Source organism: Hippopotamus amphibius, chromosome 15 (assembly GCF_030028045.1).
Source record: "Hippopotamus amphibius kiboko isolate mHipAmp2 chromosome 15, mHipAmp2.hap2, whole genome shotgun sequence".
NCBI classification, from domain to species: Eukaryota; Metazoa; Chordata; class Mammalia; order Artiodactyla; family Hippopotamidae; genus Hippopotamus; species Hippopotamus amphibius.
In genome coordinates, this window is record NC_080200.1 from 3,166,835 (window position 1) to 3,183,494 (window position 16,660).

General features: G+C 55.5%; 2 protein-coding genes across 2 annotated transcripts; one reads left to right on the plus strand and one right to left on the minus strand.

Annotated features, from left to right (window-relative positions):
* Positions 1 to 2,039: 2,039 nt before the first annotated feature.
* SHD (Src homology 2 domain containing transforming protein D) lies at positions 2,040 to 8,074 on the plus strand. The gene is made up of 6 exons (XM_057709975.1): positions 2,040 to 2,336; positions 3,442 to 3,547; positions 3,626 to 3,814; positions 5,080 to 5,203; positions 6,318 to 6,437; positions 7,750 to 8,074. Exons 1-6 carry the CDS (start codon positions 2,040 to 2,042, stop codon positions 7,934 to 7,936), a joined length of 1,023 nt encoding a protein of 340 aa, XP_057565958.1. The 3' UTR covers positions 7,937 to 8,074.
* Positions 8,075 to 8,943: 869 nt separating this feature from the next.
* On the minus strand, positions 8,944 to 15,686 carry TMIGD2 (transmembrane and immunoglobulin domain containing 2). The gene is made up of 5 exons (XM_057709239.1): positions 15,609 to 15,686; positions 13,558 to 13,917; positions 9,909 to 9,938; positions 9,706 to 9,807; positions 8,944 to 9,383 (listed from the first exon to the last, which is right to left on the minus strand). Exons 1-5 carry the CDS (start codon positions 15,652 to 15,654, stop codon positions 9,049 to 9,051), a joined length of 873 nt encoding a protein of 290 aa, XP_057565222.1. The 5' UTR covers positions 15,655 to 15,686; the 3' UTR covers positions 8,944 to 9,048.
* Between the last annotated feature and the right edge of the window lie 974 nt (positions 15,687 to 16,660).

Here is a 16,660-nt window from a genome sequence, read left to right on the forward strand (position 1 = left end):
TCCCCATCCGGAAAATATAAGTCACTTCCTCCTGGTGATCCTTCCTCCAGCTCTCTGGGGTTTTCTTTTATTAGAAACCCCATTTTTCAAATAAGGACATTGCCCAGGCCCCAGGATTCTTGGGGTTCGGGGGGCGAGTGGGGGACACCTCACAGCAGTGTCAGCTCTGACTCGTGTCTGGTCCTCCCTCCCCTCCAAGCCACAGGCAGCCGTCCACCCTAGGGGACTTGGAGAACGGAATCTGGGGTCCCATCCTCCCTGACCACCTCTCTCTTACTCTTCTATTCGGGGTCACTGAGCAAGCCCCTTTATGGGGAAGGAAAGAAAAATGTGTTTGCTTTCGAACTGGCCAGCAGCTCCCTTTGCCTCTCTTCCTGGTCCCAAATCCCTTCGTGTCCTCGCCTCCAGACAGATGCAGCTGCCAACAGGCAGCCAGGCCCGGCAAGACCCCTCTCATTTGTGTCCCCCTCCCAGCCTCCACCCTCAGAACCCACAAAGGGACAGATGCTGAAGACACTCCAGCCCCAGATACCATCTCCTTTCCCCAGGCCAGCTGCCTCAACCCCCTTCCCCCATTCTGCAGTTAGTCCCCTGGGGAGCGGGGGGACGAAGGAGAGCCCTCTTGGGGGAGGGGAAGCCAGAACCCCGTCCCTTCCTTTGCACCCCCCTCTTTCCTTCCGCGGCGTCGATATCCATTTTAGCCCGTGACCTCTGGAACAATTTCCACACCCCCAGTCTCCTGGTCAGTTTCACCGCCTGATCCTGGTTCAATTTCAACCCTCAACAGTGGTCACGTTCACCCCCTCTGCCGGTCAATTTCACCCCTTCCCGCGGTCAGTACCAGCCCCCCCACCCCCCATTTCCCGGCCAATTTCTACCTCCCCTTCCTCTCCCTCTTCCCCACCTCAACACCTCTCGCTCTCCTGAGTAAGGTCAGCGCCTGTGGGTTCCCACCTCCCGCGCTCCTTGCTCGCTCCTGCCAGCCTCGGTCCTCCGGGTCACTGTCCAGCCGCTGCGGCCTCGGCCCCCGCGACTCCCGCCCCGCATCCCCCCTCCCTCCGCGGGCAGCGGCTCCCCTCCCTCCCCAGAACAGCTGAAGGTCTCAGTCACCTCCGAGGGGAGCGCAGGGGGAGGGGAGGGGGCGGGGGAAGCCGCGGAGGGGGAGGCGGGGAAGCCTTGACGTCGCTGCCCGGGACCCTGCCCGGGGCTGGCAGGGGCTGGGGCGTCCGCCTGATCGCCCCCTCCCCAAAGTCCCACCTCCCGGCCGCGCGCTGCCGGCGGCGGCTAAAGTCTCTCCGAAAGCGTGAAGGGGGATTGGAGGAGATTTTATTTCCCTTTGTGCCCGCGACTGGGGCCGGATCGAGGCGGCCGGGCAGGGGGCCGCGGGATTGGGGCTCCCCCCGGAGCGGCGAGGAGCGCAACAAAGGATGCGCCGCCCTGGGGTCACCGTCCCCGCGGCCCAACTTTGCGCGCCGCGCCCGCGTCCCCGGGGAGCCCGCCCGCTGCGCTGAGAACCCAGGCGTCCGGGCTGAGCCCGGGCTAGGGGCGTCCGCAGGCGGAGCCTTCCCGGTCCCCGGCCCCCAAGAGGAGATCCTGGAGCTTCCCGGAGGCGGCGGGTAGCCGAGCCGCGCAAGGAGACCGCGCTGCCCGCGGAAACTCCGCGCGCTTCCGCGGATGCTCCTCGCTCTGGCCGGACGACCCCGCGCTCGGCGTTCAGGGCCCTGTGGGGCGCCCCCTTTTCCCTCCGTCCTTCCAGAGCCGGGCTAAGGTGCGCTTTTGCTCCTCCTCCCCCCCTCCTCCCTCCTCATCTCCTTCTCCTTTTCCTCCCCTTTTCACCCTCCTCTAAGCCCAGCCAAGGGTCACACCTGATCTTTCTCTTCTTCCTTCCTCGAATCCTTCCTCCCTACCTTCTTCCTCGAATCCTTCCTCCCTACCTTCTCCCCCTCCTCCTCCCTGGGGACTCTGCCGAGGAAGGGGGCCCAGAAGAAGGCATGTGGGTCCCCCTCTGACTGTGGCCAGGTTTGGAGTGACGCGCTCAGATGGCCAAGTGGCTACGAGACTACCTGAGCTTTGGCGGTCGGAGGCCCCCTCCGCAGCCGCCCACCCCCGACTACACGGAGAGCGACATCCTGCGGGCCTACCGGGAGCAGAAGGATCTGGACTTTGAGGACCCCTATGAGGATGCTGACAGCCGCCTAGAGCCTGACTCCGCGGGGCCGGGGGACTCCAAGGGCCCTGGAGACGCCAAGTACGACTCTCCAAAGCATCGGCTCATCAAGGTGGAGGCAGTCGATGTGGTCAGAGCCAAGGTCTTGCTGCGCAGCCCTGGGGAAGAGGTGCGTGGCTAAGTCCTAGAGGCTGGGTGGCCCCAGGAGGCTGGGTGGGGAGGGCCAGGCTGGGTCCCCTTGGGGCTTTGGGGAGCGTGTTTTATGTGTTACCCCGGGGGCAGACCAGGGCACCAGCCAGACGCTCCCCAGTCCTCCACATGCTTGGCGGAGTTTGCTATCTGCCCCTTTTCAATGCACAGCACTGGTTGTCCTTTTGATTCCCTGACTGGCTTTGTCCCCCCGTCCTCCTGCTTCCTGATTCCCAGCTTCTAGGTCCCTCCCCCCAGCTTCCCTTCCTCTTAGCAGCCCAAGGGATCTTCCTCAAACAGATCAGAGTGAGCCAGGTTCCTACTGGGCACTTAAACACCCTCACCATCACTCTCCACCCTTTCTCTCTTATTACTCCCATTTTACAGAAGTGGAAACTGAGGCTCACAGCAGAGAAGTGACTGGCCCAATGTCACGTGGCTCTAGCTCGTTAAAACTTGAACCCAGACCTGCCCTCAATGCCCATGCTTCTTTTCAGTTTTTTTCCTAGAGGATCAAGGGATCCATCCCACACCCTCGGTGGAGACAGAGAAGCCTTCAAAGAGGGTTGTGGGAGGCTGTGTCAGGTTGTGGCTAATGGCACAAAGAAAGGTAGGAGGAGGCAGGGATGCAGGGAAGAAGACAACCTTGGATGAAACCCTGCTTCTTATTTATCAGCTGTGTGACCCTGAGCGAGTCACTTGCTCTCTCTGTGCCTTGGTTGCCTCATCTGTAAAATGAGGATAATGTCCTTACTGAGTGTTGGTAAGTAAGTAAGTATATGAAGCCTTTAGAAGTGTACTGGCACCTGATAAACATTAAAGTGATTGAAGGAGGGGAGGTAGGGGTCTGTGTCGGGAAGAATCAGAACAGCACAGAGGAAGAGAGCGAGGGAAGCCCTATCTGCAGACAATTCGTGGGTGGAAGAGAAAACTGCCTGCTTGGAGGGGGTGTGTCAGATGGCCCAGAGATAGCAGGCAAGAGGTGTAGTATCACCCAGAAGGTGTATCCAGAGCTAGGCTTGCTCGCCGTGAGCCCTCAGGTCCCCCTGAGCCCTCGACCCCCTCCCCTTCCTTTCCCTCTCCAGTCGGATGTCGACACTGAGTACTCGGACCCCTTCGATGCCCAACCTCACCTGCCTCCCCCAGACGATGGCTACATGGAGCCCTACGATGCCCAGCGAGTCGTGAGTGGTGAGGCGGCAGGGCTTGGGGGAAGGCGACAGGGTCCCAGCTGGGGGTGGGAGCTGAACAGTGTCCTCTGCCTCCCAGAACTGCCATGCAGGAGGGTGCAGCTGTATGACACTCCCTATGAGGAGCAGGACCAAGAGCCAGGAGATGGGCCTCCTTCAGGGCGGAAACCTCGACAGAGCCGGCTGCCCCAGGAGGATGAACGGCCAGCAGACGAGTATGACCAGCCCTGGGAGTGGAAGAAAGACCACATCTCCAAGGCATTTGCAGGTGCTTCTTTGACTCTGAACTCTGAATGCCTGTGTCCCTATATTTCCTGCTCTGGTCACACCCCCTGTTTCAGCTTACAAAGTAAATCTCCATCACCTGTCACTTTGGTAGCTTCTTAGTTCTTACTAAAGTGTGAATGACTGACAGTCATAAATTCCTCTTCCCAGGAGAACCTGTACCTTCCTTGGAAACTGAAACCCCTTTTTAAAATTTATTTATTTATTTGTTGTGCTGCACAGATTTTGAGATCTTAGTTCCCTGACCAGGGATTGAACCCAGGCCCTTGACAGTGAAAGCGTGGAGTCCTAAGCACTGGACTACCAGGGAATTCCCTGAAACCCCTTTTAGAGTGCAATGGAACCTACTCACTCTGCTCAGTATAGTTCAGGGATAGGCTTTGGTGTCAGACTAGATCTGGGTTTGTGTCACTTGGGCAAATCACTTTATCTTCCTGAGTCTCAGTTCCCTTACCTATAAAATGGGCATCATTCTAGTACCTATTGTATAGGGTACTTGTAAATTGAGTTCTGAAGTGCTCAGTTACACAGGAGCCATTGTGGAAGAGGGAAACATTTCTTGGAGTCAATTCCTAACTGAGTTGGGTAAGCTTGCACAAGTCTCTGAACCTCAGTTTCCTCTTCTGTAAACAAGGAACTAATAAGGTCAGCTTTAAGAAATAAAATAACTTGGACTTCTCTGGCAGTCCAGTGGTTAAGACTCCACACTTTCATAGCAGGGGGCACGGGATCGATCCCTACTTGGGGAATTAAGATCCCACATGCTGCATGGCACGGCCAAAAAAAAAAAAAAAAAGGAAGAAAAAATAACTTGGACCAGGAAGAGTTCTGTGAACCCAAATCTGCCCCAGAAGTTGTATGACTGTGAGAGAAATTGGAAGCTCGGTGCCTCAGTCTACCTATCTGTATATTGGGGGTGGTTTTCTAGCTCTATGACGTGACCAAAATCAGGCAGAACTTCCCACGCACCCCTCTAGCCACGCCCCCTGCTCTTTGGTTTATCACTCAGGGAACTGCCCACCCTTGCATGCTGCAGTCATGAATGACCACACCCCTATCTTCTGATGACTAATTGGTTGCTCGCGTACCAATCCTGCCCCAGCGGTAAACCCGACCCCTCCTCTTCTGGGTTCTGATAGGTTGCCCTAAGCCGGCGCTGCCTTCGTACTGAAATTCCATTGGCTTGTCCCGGCCCCACCCTCTTGAGGTTGGCGGGACTTAACCATTTTCTCTTTAAACCTTCACCAGTGCAATTTGACAGTCCAGAGTGGGAAAGAACCTCAGGCTCAGCCAAGGAGCTCCGGAGACCCCCGCCCAGAAGCCCCCAGCCTGCAGAGCGTGTGGACCCGGCCCTGCCCCTGGAAAAACAGCCGTGAGTGGGGAACCTGAGGATGGAAGAGCCGGGTTGAATCCCCCCCAACCCGATACCAGCCACAGATTCCTCAGACCAGGGGTCTGGAGGAACTTTGATTAATTAATTAATTCATTTCTTCAACTCATCTTCACTGGGTGACAGCACCTGCTGTTGGCCGGTACAAAGCAGAATCAGCTGGCGTCTCCATTCCCTGCGGCGTCAGATTCTGGGTTCAAATCCCTTCTCTGTATCTTTTGGCTGTGTGACCTTGGGCAAGTCACTTAACCTCTCTGAACCTCGGGCTCAGCACCTCCAAGACAGTGCCTGCCTCCCATAGAATAAAAAGGGGATTTCCTCCCTTCCTTTGAGTGGGGTTTATAAGCCTGAGAGCAAAGAGGCAAACATCTTTCTCAGCCCCAGGAGATCTTGTGGTGAAACTGGGAGGAGCAGGAATTTGAAGGGCTCCCAACTTTAGGCTGGGGTGAAGCTCACAAGCTGGGAGAGTCGGGGTGTCCTCTCCTCCTTCCAGGCCAGGAGCTCCTTCAGGAACTCCCCGAGCCCCCAGAGCCCAGCCCTGTGAGTTTCACAGTCAGTCTCGAGCCTCTTAGGTGGGCGGTACAGAACTGCCTAATTAACACAAGCACAGGATATTTTCTTTCAATACAAACAACTGTTCGGTGCGCATGTGTCTTTGACACTTTGCTCCCACTGCTAACCTCTCTCTGAGCAGATAAAAGAAAAATATTATGTAACGAATGGTACAGGTGGGTGGAAACACAGGATGCGGCGAAGCTCTTGAAAGTGATAGGCAGGTGATTCAAATTGGGAGGTTAGGGAGGGGCTGAGGACACTTGGGGCCCAGCTGACGGAGGCTGTAAAGATCAAGGTCAGGGGTACGTGTTGAATTGGAAGCAGCAGCTCCAGGTTGACCTGGGCTCAGCTGCCTCCCAGGGAGAACCTCGTCCGTCCGCCTGGAAACCGGGCTCCTCTGGAGAAATCCGAGGGAATTTGTCTCACTTGTTTGCCTGGACGTCACAAGTCCTTCAATGAGCTGTGCCTGCATCCAGCCCCAGGACGTGTCAGAAGGGGGCTGCCCTTCAGCAGACATCTGTCCCCACCCCTCCCCCCCCAGGTGGTTTCACGGCCTGCTGAGCCGGGCAGATGCGGAGAACCTCCTGTCGCTCTGCAAGGAAGGCAGCTACCTCGTGCGGCTCAGCGAGACCAGCCCCCAAGACTGCTCCCTGTCCCTCAGGTGAGACCCCAGCCCCCTGGAGGGACAGAGGGGCACAGGACTGCATGCTTGCCACTGTCACGCTTTCGGCTGAATTCAGTGGGAGCAGAGGGGTGTGGTCCAGCAGCCTGTGGGCGGGACTTCCAGGGCTGATGGACAGAGCTTTAGATCACTGGGTGGGGCTCATGGGACCTGTGGGCGGGGTTTCTAGGCCAGAGAGCGGGGCTTCCAGAGAGGCTGCTGAGGCTGCTGGCTTGGTTCCCACTGAGAATGCAAGCTCTGTTAGGGAGGTATGCGAGAAGATGGGGAGGATGCCACACAATAAGATCTAGGACTTGAGGGAGATGGGGAACTAGGTGTCCGAGTTTCTTTTGGACTCCCCCCAGTCCAAAAGTTGAAGTGGATCCATTTGTGTCTATCTAGGGCCAGAATCTCAGAGTGGCCCTGTAGACATTTGAGTCTGAGACCCCGGTTTTACGTGCGTCTCTGCCTACGATTATAAGTGTGTCTGATTATAAAACACTCCTAAGATTCTACCAGGCTTCTGAGTTGAGATTCCTAAAAGGTCAAGATCGAAGAGGGCTTGGAAGCAGGTTCATATCCTGCCTCTGCCACGTTCTAGCTGTGTGACCTCAGCTAAATCATTCAACCTCTCTGGGCCTTGGTTTCCTTGTCTGTGAAATGAGGATAATAGTAGCATCAACTTCATTGTAATACTGCGATGATTAAATGGGGGTAAAATGAAAAAATGTTGAGAAGAATGCCCAGGAAGCAGGAAATGCTTAATTCATACTAATGATGATGGTAAAATGATTTCCAGGTTCTATGTCATTTCACCTACCAGAGATGGAAAGGCAAGGGACCCTAGGGAAATCCCTGGCGGTCCAGTGGTTAGAACTCCACGCTTTCACTGCTGAGGGCGAGGGTTCAATCCCTGCTTGGGGAACTAAGATCCCGCAAGCCACGTGGTGCTGCCAAAAGCCAAAAAATAAAAAGAATAAAATAAAAGAGACCCTAGACTGGGGGTAACTAGTGAGGAGCCCAGGATGGGTAGCACAAGGGACCAAGAGGTTTGGAGAGAAAGTGCCTTCTGTGTTCCTGGGGAGGGACCTCCACCTGGTAGGAGCTCCAGCCTGTCTTGATAAGCGGACAAGCTCGGAAGGCATCCCTGCAGTGTGGAGCTGGCCAACAGCTTGATGCCAAGTGGCTGTTAACCAGAGATATTTGGGGGTGCCAGCCTCGAGCTCCTGGGGGGCCACAAAGGGGTGGTTTTAGGGTTGGAGACTGTGGGTGGGCCTGGAGTGCTGGGTAACCCCCTGCCCCCTGTCTCCAGAAGCAGCCAGGGCTTCCTGCATCTGAAGTTTGCCCGCACCCGAGAGAACCAATTCGTGCTGGGTCAGCACAGCGGCCCCTTCCCCAGCGTGCCGGAGCTGGTGCTGCATTATAGCTCCCGCCCGCTGCCCGTGCAGGGCGCTGAGCACCTGGCCCTGCTGTACCCCGTGGTCTCACAGACCCCCTGACTGCGAGCCTCAGACCCCGGCCCTGGGCCGTGAGGTCCCAGATCACTGGCTGCAAACCGTGGAGGTCTTTCCAGTCCTGGAGGAGGCGGGATGGAGAGATCCACCCCCTGCCCCTCCAGGCCCTGGATCTTCATCAGAGCAACCCTGCTCGGCCCCCTTCTGGGTTCTAGGGCTCCGAATTGTGTCTCGACACCCTCCTCTGGCCTGGACAATAAATAAGTTATTGTGCGTTTCAAGCGTCCTTTCTGGGAGGTGGGGATTTCAGCCCCTCAGAAGGAAGAGAGGCAGCAGACTCTTGGAGGGGAAAGAGCATCCCCGGCTCCTTGTTTTGGGGATGGAGCTGGGGCTGGAGCCTGAATGGGTCACAGGGAGGGACCAACGTTCAGAAAGCTGGAGACAAGCAGGGAGAGAGGGAGGGAGGGATGGAGGCAGCTAAAAACCCGGAGACAGTGGGTGGAGACCAGCAGATTAAAAAGATGGAGAAACCGAGGGGGTGAGGCTCTCAGGCCAACCCTGCCCCCACCCCGCCCCGCCTCCCTATCCCAGGCAGGCGGCCACGGGCTGATGCTGCTGCCGAAAGGACATCTGTCCCCATGGAAACAGCAGAAGTGGGGGAGGGGAGCCAGGCCCAGCTGGTGTCACTTCAAGGTGACAGTCGGGCAGGAGACCCTGGGGGCCAATAGATGCCAGGAAGCCCCGATCTCCCCCCTCACCCCCCCAGCTCCAAGCCTGCTTCGGGGGAGATACCAGCTGGGGAGCCGGGGAGGGGGTGGTGTGCATCCAGCTCCGGGCACTGTTTTGAAGCGGGGGGCATCACTTCTCTGCTAACTGGACATGTCCCTCCAAGGATAAGAGGGGGAAACCTTGGGAGTCCTCAAAGAGCCCCCTCACCACAGTGGCCCTCTGAGGCCTCCACCCCCCGCCCCGATGACTCTTCACATCTCTTTAGCACTCCCAAATTGCCACAAATTCTGGCTTTGCTTTCTTCGTGAGCCTTTATTGGGTGTTGTGGGGGCAAGGGAGAGGTCCAGTCTCACAGAAATGAGGACGTGGGGCGGGGATCTCAGGAGGTACTACTGGACTATGTGATCCTCTTGGCATAAGTCACATCTTTATATAGCCCCTGGGGGGGTCCTCTCTGGGTCTCTGGGGGTTCTGAGTCCTCTTCCCACTTCAAGGAACCCTCTTGGCCTCGCCTGTCCAGAAGAGCCTGGGCCAGGAGAGACTCCAGCTGCAGCGATGGGGTGACTGGGCCTGGGGCTGGGGCAAGATTTGGGAGCCAGATGCGGCTTGGGGGTGGGGGGCCGAGGGAAAGAGATCGAATAGAAGCTTTGGGCCTTCGGATTCTTGCCGGGGATGTCCAGTGCCTTCCCCTCCACAGGCCATGCCTCACTCTTCCTTGGGGCCCTCCGGGGCCGGTAGAGGACGTTGCTGTAGAGTGGATTCCCTGCATTGGAAGGAGGTGGGTATGATACCAAGCGGGGACGGTCACTTAAGAGAGCCTGGCCCTCTCCAGCCCACTTTCTGGGGGCTTTGCCTATGCTTCTGAAAAACATGGGTGTAGGGGCCAGCCTTCCCCGCGTATTCCCCTTCTCTGCCCCCCAGCCTCTCCCTCGCTTGTTCCAAAAAGGGTCAGATATCAGTTAGAACTGCAGCTGCAGTTCCCGCGTCCGCCACGCGGGGGCGGGAGCGGGGTCGCCAGAGGATGGCGATGCTCGTGGGAACCGTCCGTCCTCCGCGCGGCTACCTACCTGCGCGCGGTTCCTTACCTGCGTCCCTGTTCCGGCAGCGGTGGCGGCCCCAGATTCCGGCGCCCAGAGCGAACGCGGCCGCGGCCACGGCGCCCGTCACCAGCAGCGCGATGGAGAGTCCTGGGGAGTGGGGGTGGGGATTGTGGGCGGTATGGCGAGGGGCGGGGCACAGGGGGCGGGGCGGGGCGGGGCTGCAGGAGGGACACGTGGGCGGAGCTCACCTGAAAAGCTCGGGTTCTGTAGCCAGCCGTCTGCAGAGAAGAAACCTACATCTCAGGGGAGCTCACCTTCGAGTCCAGCTTCCTGCACCCCCTTCAGGGTAAAAGCCCCTGTGCAGGGTCTCAGGGTTCTTGTCCCTGCCATCTTGTGTGAGTTCAGGTAGGTACTTGCTCTGACCCTGTTTCCCCTTTGGGGAAAAGGAGACTAATCATTCCTCGCTTGCTGCGTTATCGTGAAATAACTGCCAGCGGGATTTTCTCATCATGAGCTCCACCAGCCCTGTCGTGAGCCGCACTGCTACCATCATAGGGCCCACCGTTCCCATCCCAGCCTCATCATCGCCAGCCTGTCCCATCACCTTGAACGTGAGCCCCGTCACCCTCATTCTGAGCGCCACCATCTTCGCCAGGAACCTCACCAACCCCACCATGAGCTCCATCATCCTGATCACAGAACCCACCGTCCTCACGGCTCCTATTTGTCGAGCCTCTACACGGTGTCAATCCCATTTTACATAGAAGAAAACTGAGCTTTGGGACATCCCTGGTGGTCCTGTGGCCGAGACTCTGCGCTCCCACCGCAGGGGGGCCCGGGTCCCTGGTCGAGGAACTCGAACCTGCAGGCATGCCGCAACTGAGAAGCCCGCATGCCGCAACTAAGACCCGGTACAGCCAAAACAAATAAATAAATGTTTTTTTGTTTGTTTTTTAAAGAAAACTAAGCCTCAGGGAGCCTGAGTCACTTGCCTGGAGTCACACACCCAGGCAGCAGTTGCACCCTGCTTTGAACAAAGGCGTTGCTCCCCTCAGCTTCCCCCTCCCTTCCCTGTTTCAGAAAGAAAAAAAACAAAAAACAAAAAACTTACACGGGCCTGAAGTTTTGAGTCTTGCTGAATAATCAGCATCACAGACACAATAATAACCACTTACGTTTACTGAGGACTTATTATGTTCCAGACCCTATAATAAACTCTAGATATAATCACTTTAAATTCACCTAAGGAAACAGGCACAGAAGGATCAAGTCACTTGCCCAAGGTCACACAGCAAGCGAATGGCAGAATGTGGATGAGCTTTCAGGTCTGCATAATTGACATGAACCCCAGCCAAAGGCGCCTTCTCCTGTGACTAAGACGAGATCCAGAGCCCCCAACCCCTTCCTCTTGCAGGGTCTAAAGTTAGCAGTGGTCCCCGGGGAGTTCCAAGCAGCTGTTCAGGGGTGGGGAAGCCGGCTGTGCAGAGCTGGACCTCTGCCCGCCCACTCTGGCTCCCTCACAGCTGCCGACAACTCACTGCCTGGTGCCTTTGCTAATTGGTAATTGGCCCCCTCATCACTGGAGGGGTGGGGGGCAGGCAGGACAGCCATAACATACCGCCCAGGAGGCAGGCAGTGGGCGGGTCCTGCCAGCTGGAGAGAAATGGGCGTCTCTTGGGGCTGGGAGCCTGTGTGGTGCTTCATTCTGAATGATAGGAGCTGCGCATGTGCCCAAGGCCCTCAGGAACCACGGAGAGAGCAGGACCCCATTGGGTCAACTTGCAAACTATGCAGGGTTTGACCCACAAGGAGGTGTCATTCAGAGTGGAGGAAATGTGCGACCTGGGCGCTGGAGAAAGCTGGCTGCATCCCCAGCTTGTGTGCATGGCTGGACGTGTCTTGGCCCTCACTGGGCCTCAGCTTTATCTGCTGTAAAACGAGGCAGCTGGCTAAGCTGATCTAGAAATTTCTTCCAGCCTTATGAGTCAATGGCTTTCTTTCTTTCTTTCTTTCTTTTTTTTGGCTGCACCCATGCCCCCTGCAGTGGAAGCATGGAGTCCTAACCACTGGACCACCAGGGAATTCCCGAGAGCCAATGGCTTTCAATTCTGGATTCTGGAATTCTTGAATTCTCTGCCCTTACGCACTCTGTGATGGCAAAATTCTAAGAGTTTACCTGTTTAAAGTATTTAAGACAGTACCATTCTAAGATTCTAGAATCTTCCATCCTTAATTTCTGTGTTTCTCAACCTTTTTTCATGATCACTCCCCTAAGGAGACTTTTTAAAAACCTTAATTTGTTCCCCCATGAAATGTTAATATCACAGATAAGCTGTAAATCTGTTTATGAGCTGTCTGCCTATCTATGGTTTATATATAAAAAAGAGTAAGATTTTCTTTTCTCCCAAGAACCAATTTTTTGCTCCCTTAGGAGTGGCAGTCCCCATGGGGAACATATGCTATAATTCTAAGAGCTGAGAATGTATGTCCCTAGGATTCTAGAACTGCAAGATTCTATTTTGTGATTTGAGGTGCTAGAATTGTCCTCGGTACAACAGAAATGTGTCTATATGCTGACCATAAGACAAGTTCTAGATTGTTCACAGCAGCTTTTGTTCATAATAGCCAAAACCCAGAAGCTGCCCAAATGGCCATCAGTAGCAAGTTCGATTGGTCGGTGGTGATGGGGGCCGCTCTCCAGCAAGGGAAAGGGGTGTGTCACTGCTCCAGGCACTGACGCGGAGGAATCGTCCAGACGTCACGTTAAGTGAAAGAGGTCAGAGACAGAATATACTCTGTGATTCCGTTTAAGTAAAATAGGAAACCGGTTAAAACAGATTTATGCTGTTAGAAGTCAGGATGGTGGGGGGAGGGGCATGAGGAGGGCATCTACGAGGAGACAGATCATGTGTGTTGAGCAGGGTGGTGGGTACCCAAGTGTGTTCAGGTTGTGAGAGTCCATTGCTATGGTTTGCATACATCCCTCCAAAATTCATATGTTGAATCCTAACCCCCAATATGATGGTAACTGGAGGTCGGGGCCTTTGGGAGGTGATTAGATCATAAGGATAGGAGCCTTCACGAGTAGGATTAGTGCTCTTACAGAAGGGCTCCCACGGGACTTTTCTGGGGCTCCAGTGGTTAAGACTCCACGCGTCCAATGCAGAGGGCGCAGGTTGGATCCCTGGTCGGGGAACTAAGATCCCACATACTGCGCAGCGCAGCCAAAGCAAGAAAGGGAGACCCCAGAGAGCTCCCTGGCCCCTTCTGCCGTGGGAGGACACAGCTAGAAGGTGCAGGCTATGAAGCAGGAAGAGGATTCTCACCAGAACACGACCTTGCTGGTGCTTTGATCTTGAAGTTCCAGTCTCCAGAATTCTGAGAAATAAATCTGTGGCTTATAAGCCACCTTGTCTGTAGTGTTTTGTTACAGCAGCGGCCGAATGGACTAAGACATCCACCGAGCTGGCTGCTTATGGTGTGTGCATTTCTCTGTGTGTAGGATGTACTTGAATAACATGTTGTATGGGATTGTTTTGAATCAGAATCCAGGATTATGTATGATTCAGGAGTCTTTACGATTGTGATATCTTGGAATAGGGCTCAGCAAACCATGCCCTGCTGGTCAAATTTGGCCCGCTGCCTGTTTTTTCAAATAAAGTTTCATTGGCACCCAGGCCCGCCCATTCCTGTAGGTATGTCCCTGGTGACTTTCACGCTGCTAGGGCAGAGTGGAGTCCTTGCAGCAGAGACTGTCTACAAAATTCTTGCATCTGCAGACTTTCTGTTCCTAGGAATCTGATTTGGAGAATTTATGTTTCTAGGAGTTTGAGAGTCTAGAGTCTTAAGATATCTAGAAGCTCCAAGTCCCCAGCTTGCCCCCACATGCTCTCATACCTGTCTCCACCAGGAGCTGCGTCCCATTGCCCCGGGCCTCCTCCAAGTCAGGGATCTCCAGGGTCGCCAAGCACAGGTAGAGCCCACTGTCATTGAGGCTCACGCGGTCCAGCTGCAGGGTGAGATTGCCAGGCGGCCGCCAGGAGAGCCGGCCCCGAGGCCCGCAGGCAACCACGCTGAGACTGCCATTGATGATGTTTGTCTGACACAAGACGCCGCCATCCTTGGTCCACTCGACGAGGAGCCGCTCCCAGGCCTGGGCCTGCACCACCTGGCAGGTCAAGGTCACCTGGCTGTCCTGCCTCACCTGCAGCAATTTGGGTGCCTGCTGCACACTCAGGCCTGTGGCTCCTTGCAGGGCTGGGGGACAGAAGAGGTGAGCGAGGCCTTTTTCAGTGTGTGTGTGTGTGTGTGTGTGTGTGTGTGTGACTTACTCCCCTAGCCTGTCCACAGGGATGAGGCAGGAAAACTCTGAAAGCTTGCTGTCTGTGTGATCTTTGCAAGGTCACTTCTTGCTGGGGCTCAGTGGCCTCATCTGTGAAATGGGTCTAAGTCTCTTGCCCCTTGTAAGATTTCAAGGTGGACTCTATGACGTGTCCACTTCTCAGCCACACAGATATTGCCTCGTGTGTGCCAGACCCTGTCCTGGACACTGTGGAACACACATACAGAGGTAAACAAGATAGACAAGAATCCCTACCCTTGTGGAGCTGAGGGTCTGTGGGGAGAGAGACACAGGAAGTCATGAAATGAGAATCGTGATAGAGGAAAGGAACGGGGAGTGGCAATAGAGGGTAAGGACGAAGTGAGAGGATCTACTTATAGAAGGTGGTCAGGGAAGCCCTCTCGGAGGAGGTGACGTTTGAGCAGGGATCTGAATGGTGAAAGTAGTCAGTCATGGGAAGGAAGGAAGATATGGAGGAAGAGCACTCCAGACAGAGGGCACGGGCTGTGCAAAAGTCCTGAGGCCGTCCAGTGCCTGGTGAGTCGCAGGAACAGCGAGGAGGCCCCCCGTGGCTGGAGCAGAGCAGTGAGGGGGAGAGAGGGAGGAAGTGGGATCAGAGAAGTCAGTAGGCGATGGCTTATTCGAGGCCTGCAGGCCATGGGGGTGGGGTGTGGCGGAGGTAGGGAGGTGGGGGTGGGGAAAGGGGAGCAGTTTACCTTTTAACCTAAGTGTGATGGGAAACCAGGGGAGCGGGGAGGAAATGTGGTCCAATTTAAGTTTTAAAAAGATCACCCCCCGACTGCCATGGTAAGAATAGACTTTGCCACAGGGAGATTGGGGCGGACAGGAAATAAGGGTCCAGGAGACCAGTGATGGAGGCCAGACCCTGGAAAGAAGTGGTCACAGTCTGAATAGATTTTGAAAGTTGCCCCCAGAAGAACTACAAGAAGAACCGAATTGGGAGAGAGGGAAAGAGGGAAAGTGGCAGATTTCCAAGGTTTTAGCCTGAGGGGCTTTGTGAATGGTGCAGGCTTTGGGCCAAGATGGGGAACACCGAGGGAGAAGTAGGACTGGAGGGGAAAGAAACAGAAGACTTGACCATGAGAAGTCTGGGGTGCCTGTTAGACCCCGCTTTGAGTTCCTGGTATTTGGGGGTGCAGTTGCAGTTGACACTAGAGAGAGGAGGTCCAGGGAAGAGTATTCCAAGCAGAGGGAACAGCAGGTGCAAAGGCCTGGAGATGGGATCAAGCGTGATGTGTTGGGATTAAAAAAAAAAGAAAAATCAGGGAAGAGTCAGCAGGCTGGCCACGGGGGAGAGAGGGCATGCAGAGGCCAGCGGAGATGAGAGAGGCCAGCGGAGCCCAGTCACGCAAGACTCGTATGCAGGTCACTGTGTGAATTTTATCCTCCGGGCCCCTCTGGGGATCCTTGCTAGAAGCCGCCAAGCCTTGTAAAATTCTGAGTATCGGGGAGAGAGACGGGGCCTATTCAGCAGAGCGGAGAGACGAAGGTTTCGAGGGGCTCTGAGCAGGAGGGGTAGGCACCTGGGGTGATTGATAGGTCACCACAGGATGGGGGCTGAGCGGAGGGAGGCACAAGTACTCACCCCAGAACTGCACCAGGAGGACCAGCACCATGCCCAGGGACCCCATTCCTGGCCCATCAGGCCCCCCTCTCCCGGCTGGCTCCCCGCCACCCCCTCTCCCCCTCCTATGTGACAGACTTCCTGCCACAGAGGCATATGTGACACTCCGCCCCCACCACAGAGGTATATGTGACACCCGGGCCAGCCGGCAGACGTCCGGTGGCCACTGCTGCTTGGGGTTCCACTTCCTGTCATCTCGTGCCTCAGTTTCCCCGAAGCTTTTTTTTTTTTTAATCTGAAAGACAGTATGCATATGTGATGTGAAAATCTTTCTAAAAGATTACATAAACATACCTAGGCTGCAGGCGGCGGCGGTGGGGGGAGGGGGGAGACACGTTGAAGGGCAGGTGAGGCAAAGATGGGGGAGGGAAACCAGTGGCAGAGGCCCAAGCAGGGGATGGAATGGCAGAATCCCAGCCTCCGTTATTCTGCCCCCAAGATATCTTCCTCTGGGGTTTCTGCTAATCAAAGCCATTACGTTTCTGCTAATGGCTTTGAGTCCCACAGCAGGTAGGGGGGGTTCTCCTGCTCCCACAGCCTGTGGAGAATTTTGGGGACCCAGCTGAGGGGGTTCATAGGCTCTGGACTTTCTCCCAGCCCTGCACCCATCACCCCATGGCTGGCAGTACCTACCCTCGGAGGAGGAGGAAGACTCCCAGGCCTCAATGTCTCACCCCCAACCACAGTGTGACCTCCTTTTTTTCAACCAGAAAGAAGAGTCAGTGTTCTTGGCCGAATTGTTCCTGTCAACCACAGGGAGGCCCCTGTGGTGGTGCTCTGCCCACACTCCCTCAGGAGATACACAGAGCCTCCTCCAGCCCTATGGATTCTAAGCAGGTAGAGAGGCTTCTGGGGGAGATGTGAGAGAGTGGGGCTTTGTAGGATGCATAGGAGTTCGGTTGTGATGTAGGGAGGGAAAGGCAGCATTGGAAGCTGAACATCTGCTTTGGCAAAAGACTTTGTCTTTTCAGTAAATGCAAGGCATGAGTAGTCAGGGGCCAGATCTCCAGGAC

What these genes read in the sequence shown, in the direction of transcription:
- SHD (XM_057709975.1), top strand. Translation starts at nt 2,040, where the DNA reads ATGGCCAAGTGGCTACGAGACTACCTGAGCTTTGGCGGTCGGAGGCCC. An exon ending in CATCTCCAAGGCATTTGCAG is followed by an intron (nt 3,815 to 5,079) that starts GTGCTTCTTTGA and finishes AACCTTCACCAG; the next exon opens with TGCAATTTGACAGTCCAGAG. An exon ending in CTGCCCCTGGAAAAACAGCC is followed by an intron (nt 5,204 to 6,317) that starts GTGAGTGGGGAA and finishes CTCCCCCCCCAG; the next exon opens with GTGGTTTCACGGCCTGCTGA.
- TMIGD2 (XM_057709239.1), bottom strand. Translation starts at nt 15,654, where the DNA reads ATGGGGTCCCTGGGCATGGTGCTGGTCCTCCTGGTGCAGTTCTGGG. An exon ending in GCAGCTCCTGGTGGAGACAG is followed by an intron (nt 9,939 to 13,557) that starts GTATGAGAGCAT and finishes TCTTCTCTGCAG; the next exon opens with ACGGCTGGCTACAGAACCCG. An exon ending in ACAGAACCCGAGCTTTTCAG is followed by an intron (nt 9,808 to 9,908) that starts GTGAGCTCCGCC and finishes CCCACTCCCCAG; the next exon opens with GACTCTCCATCGCGCTGCTG.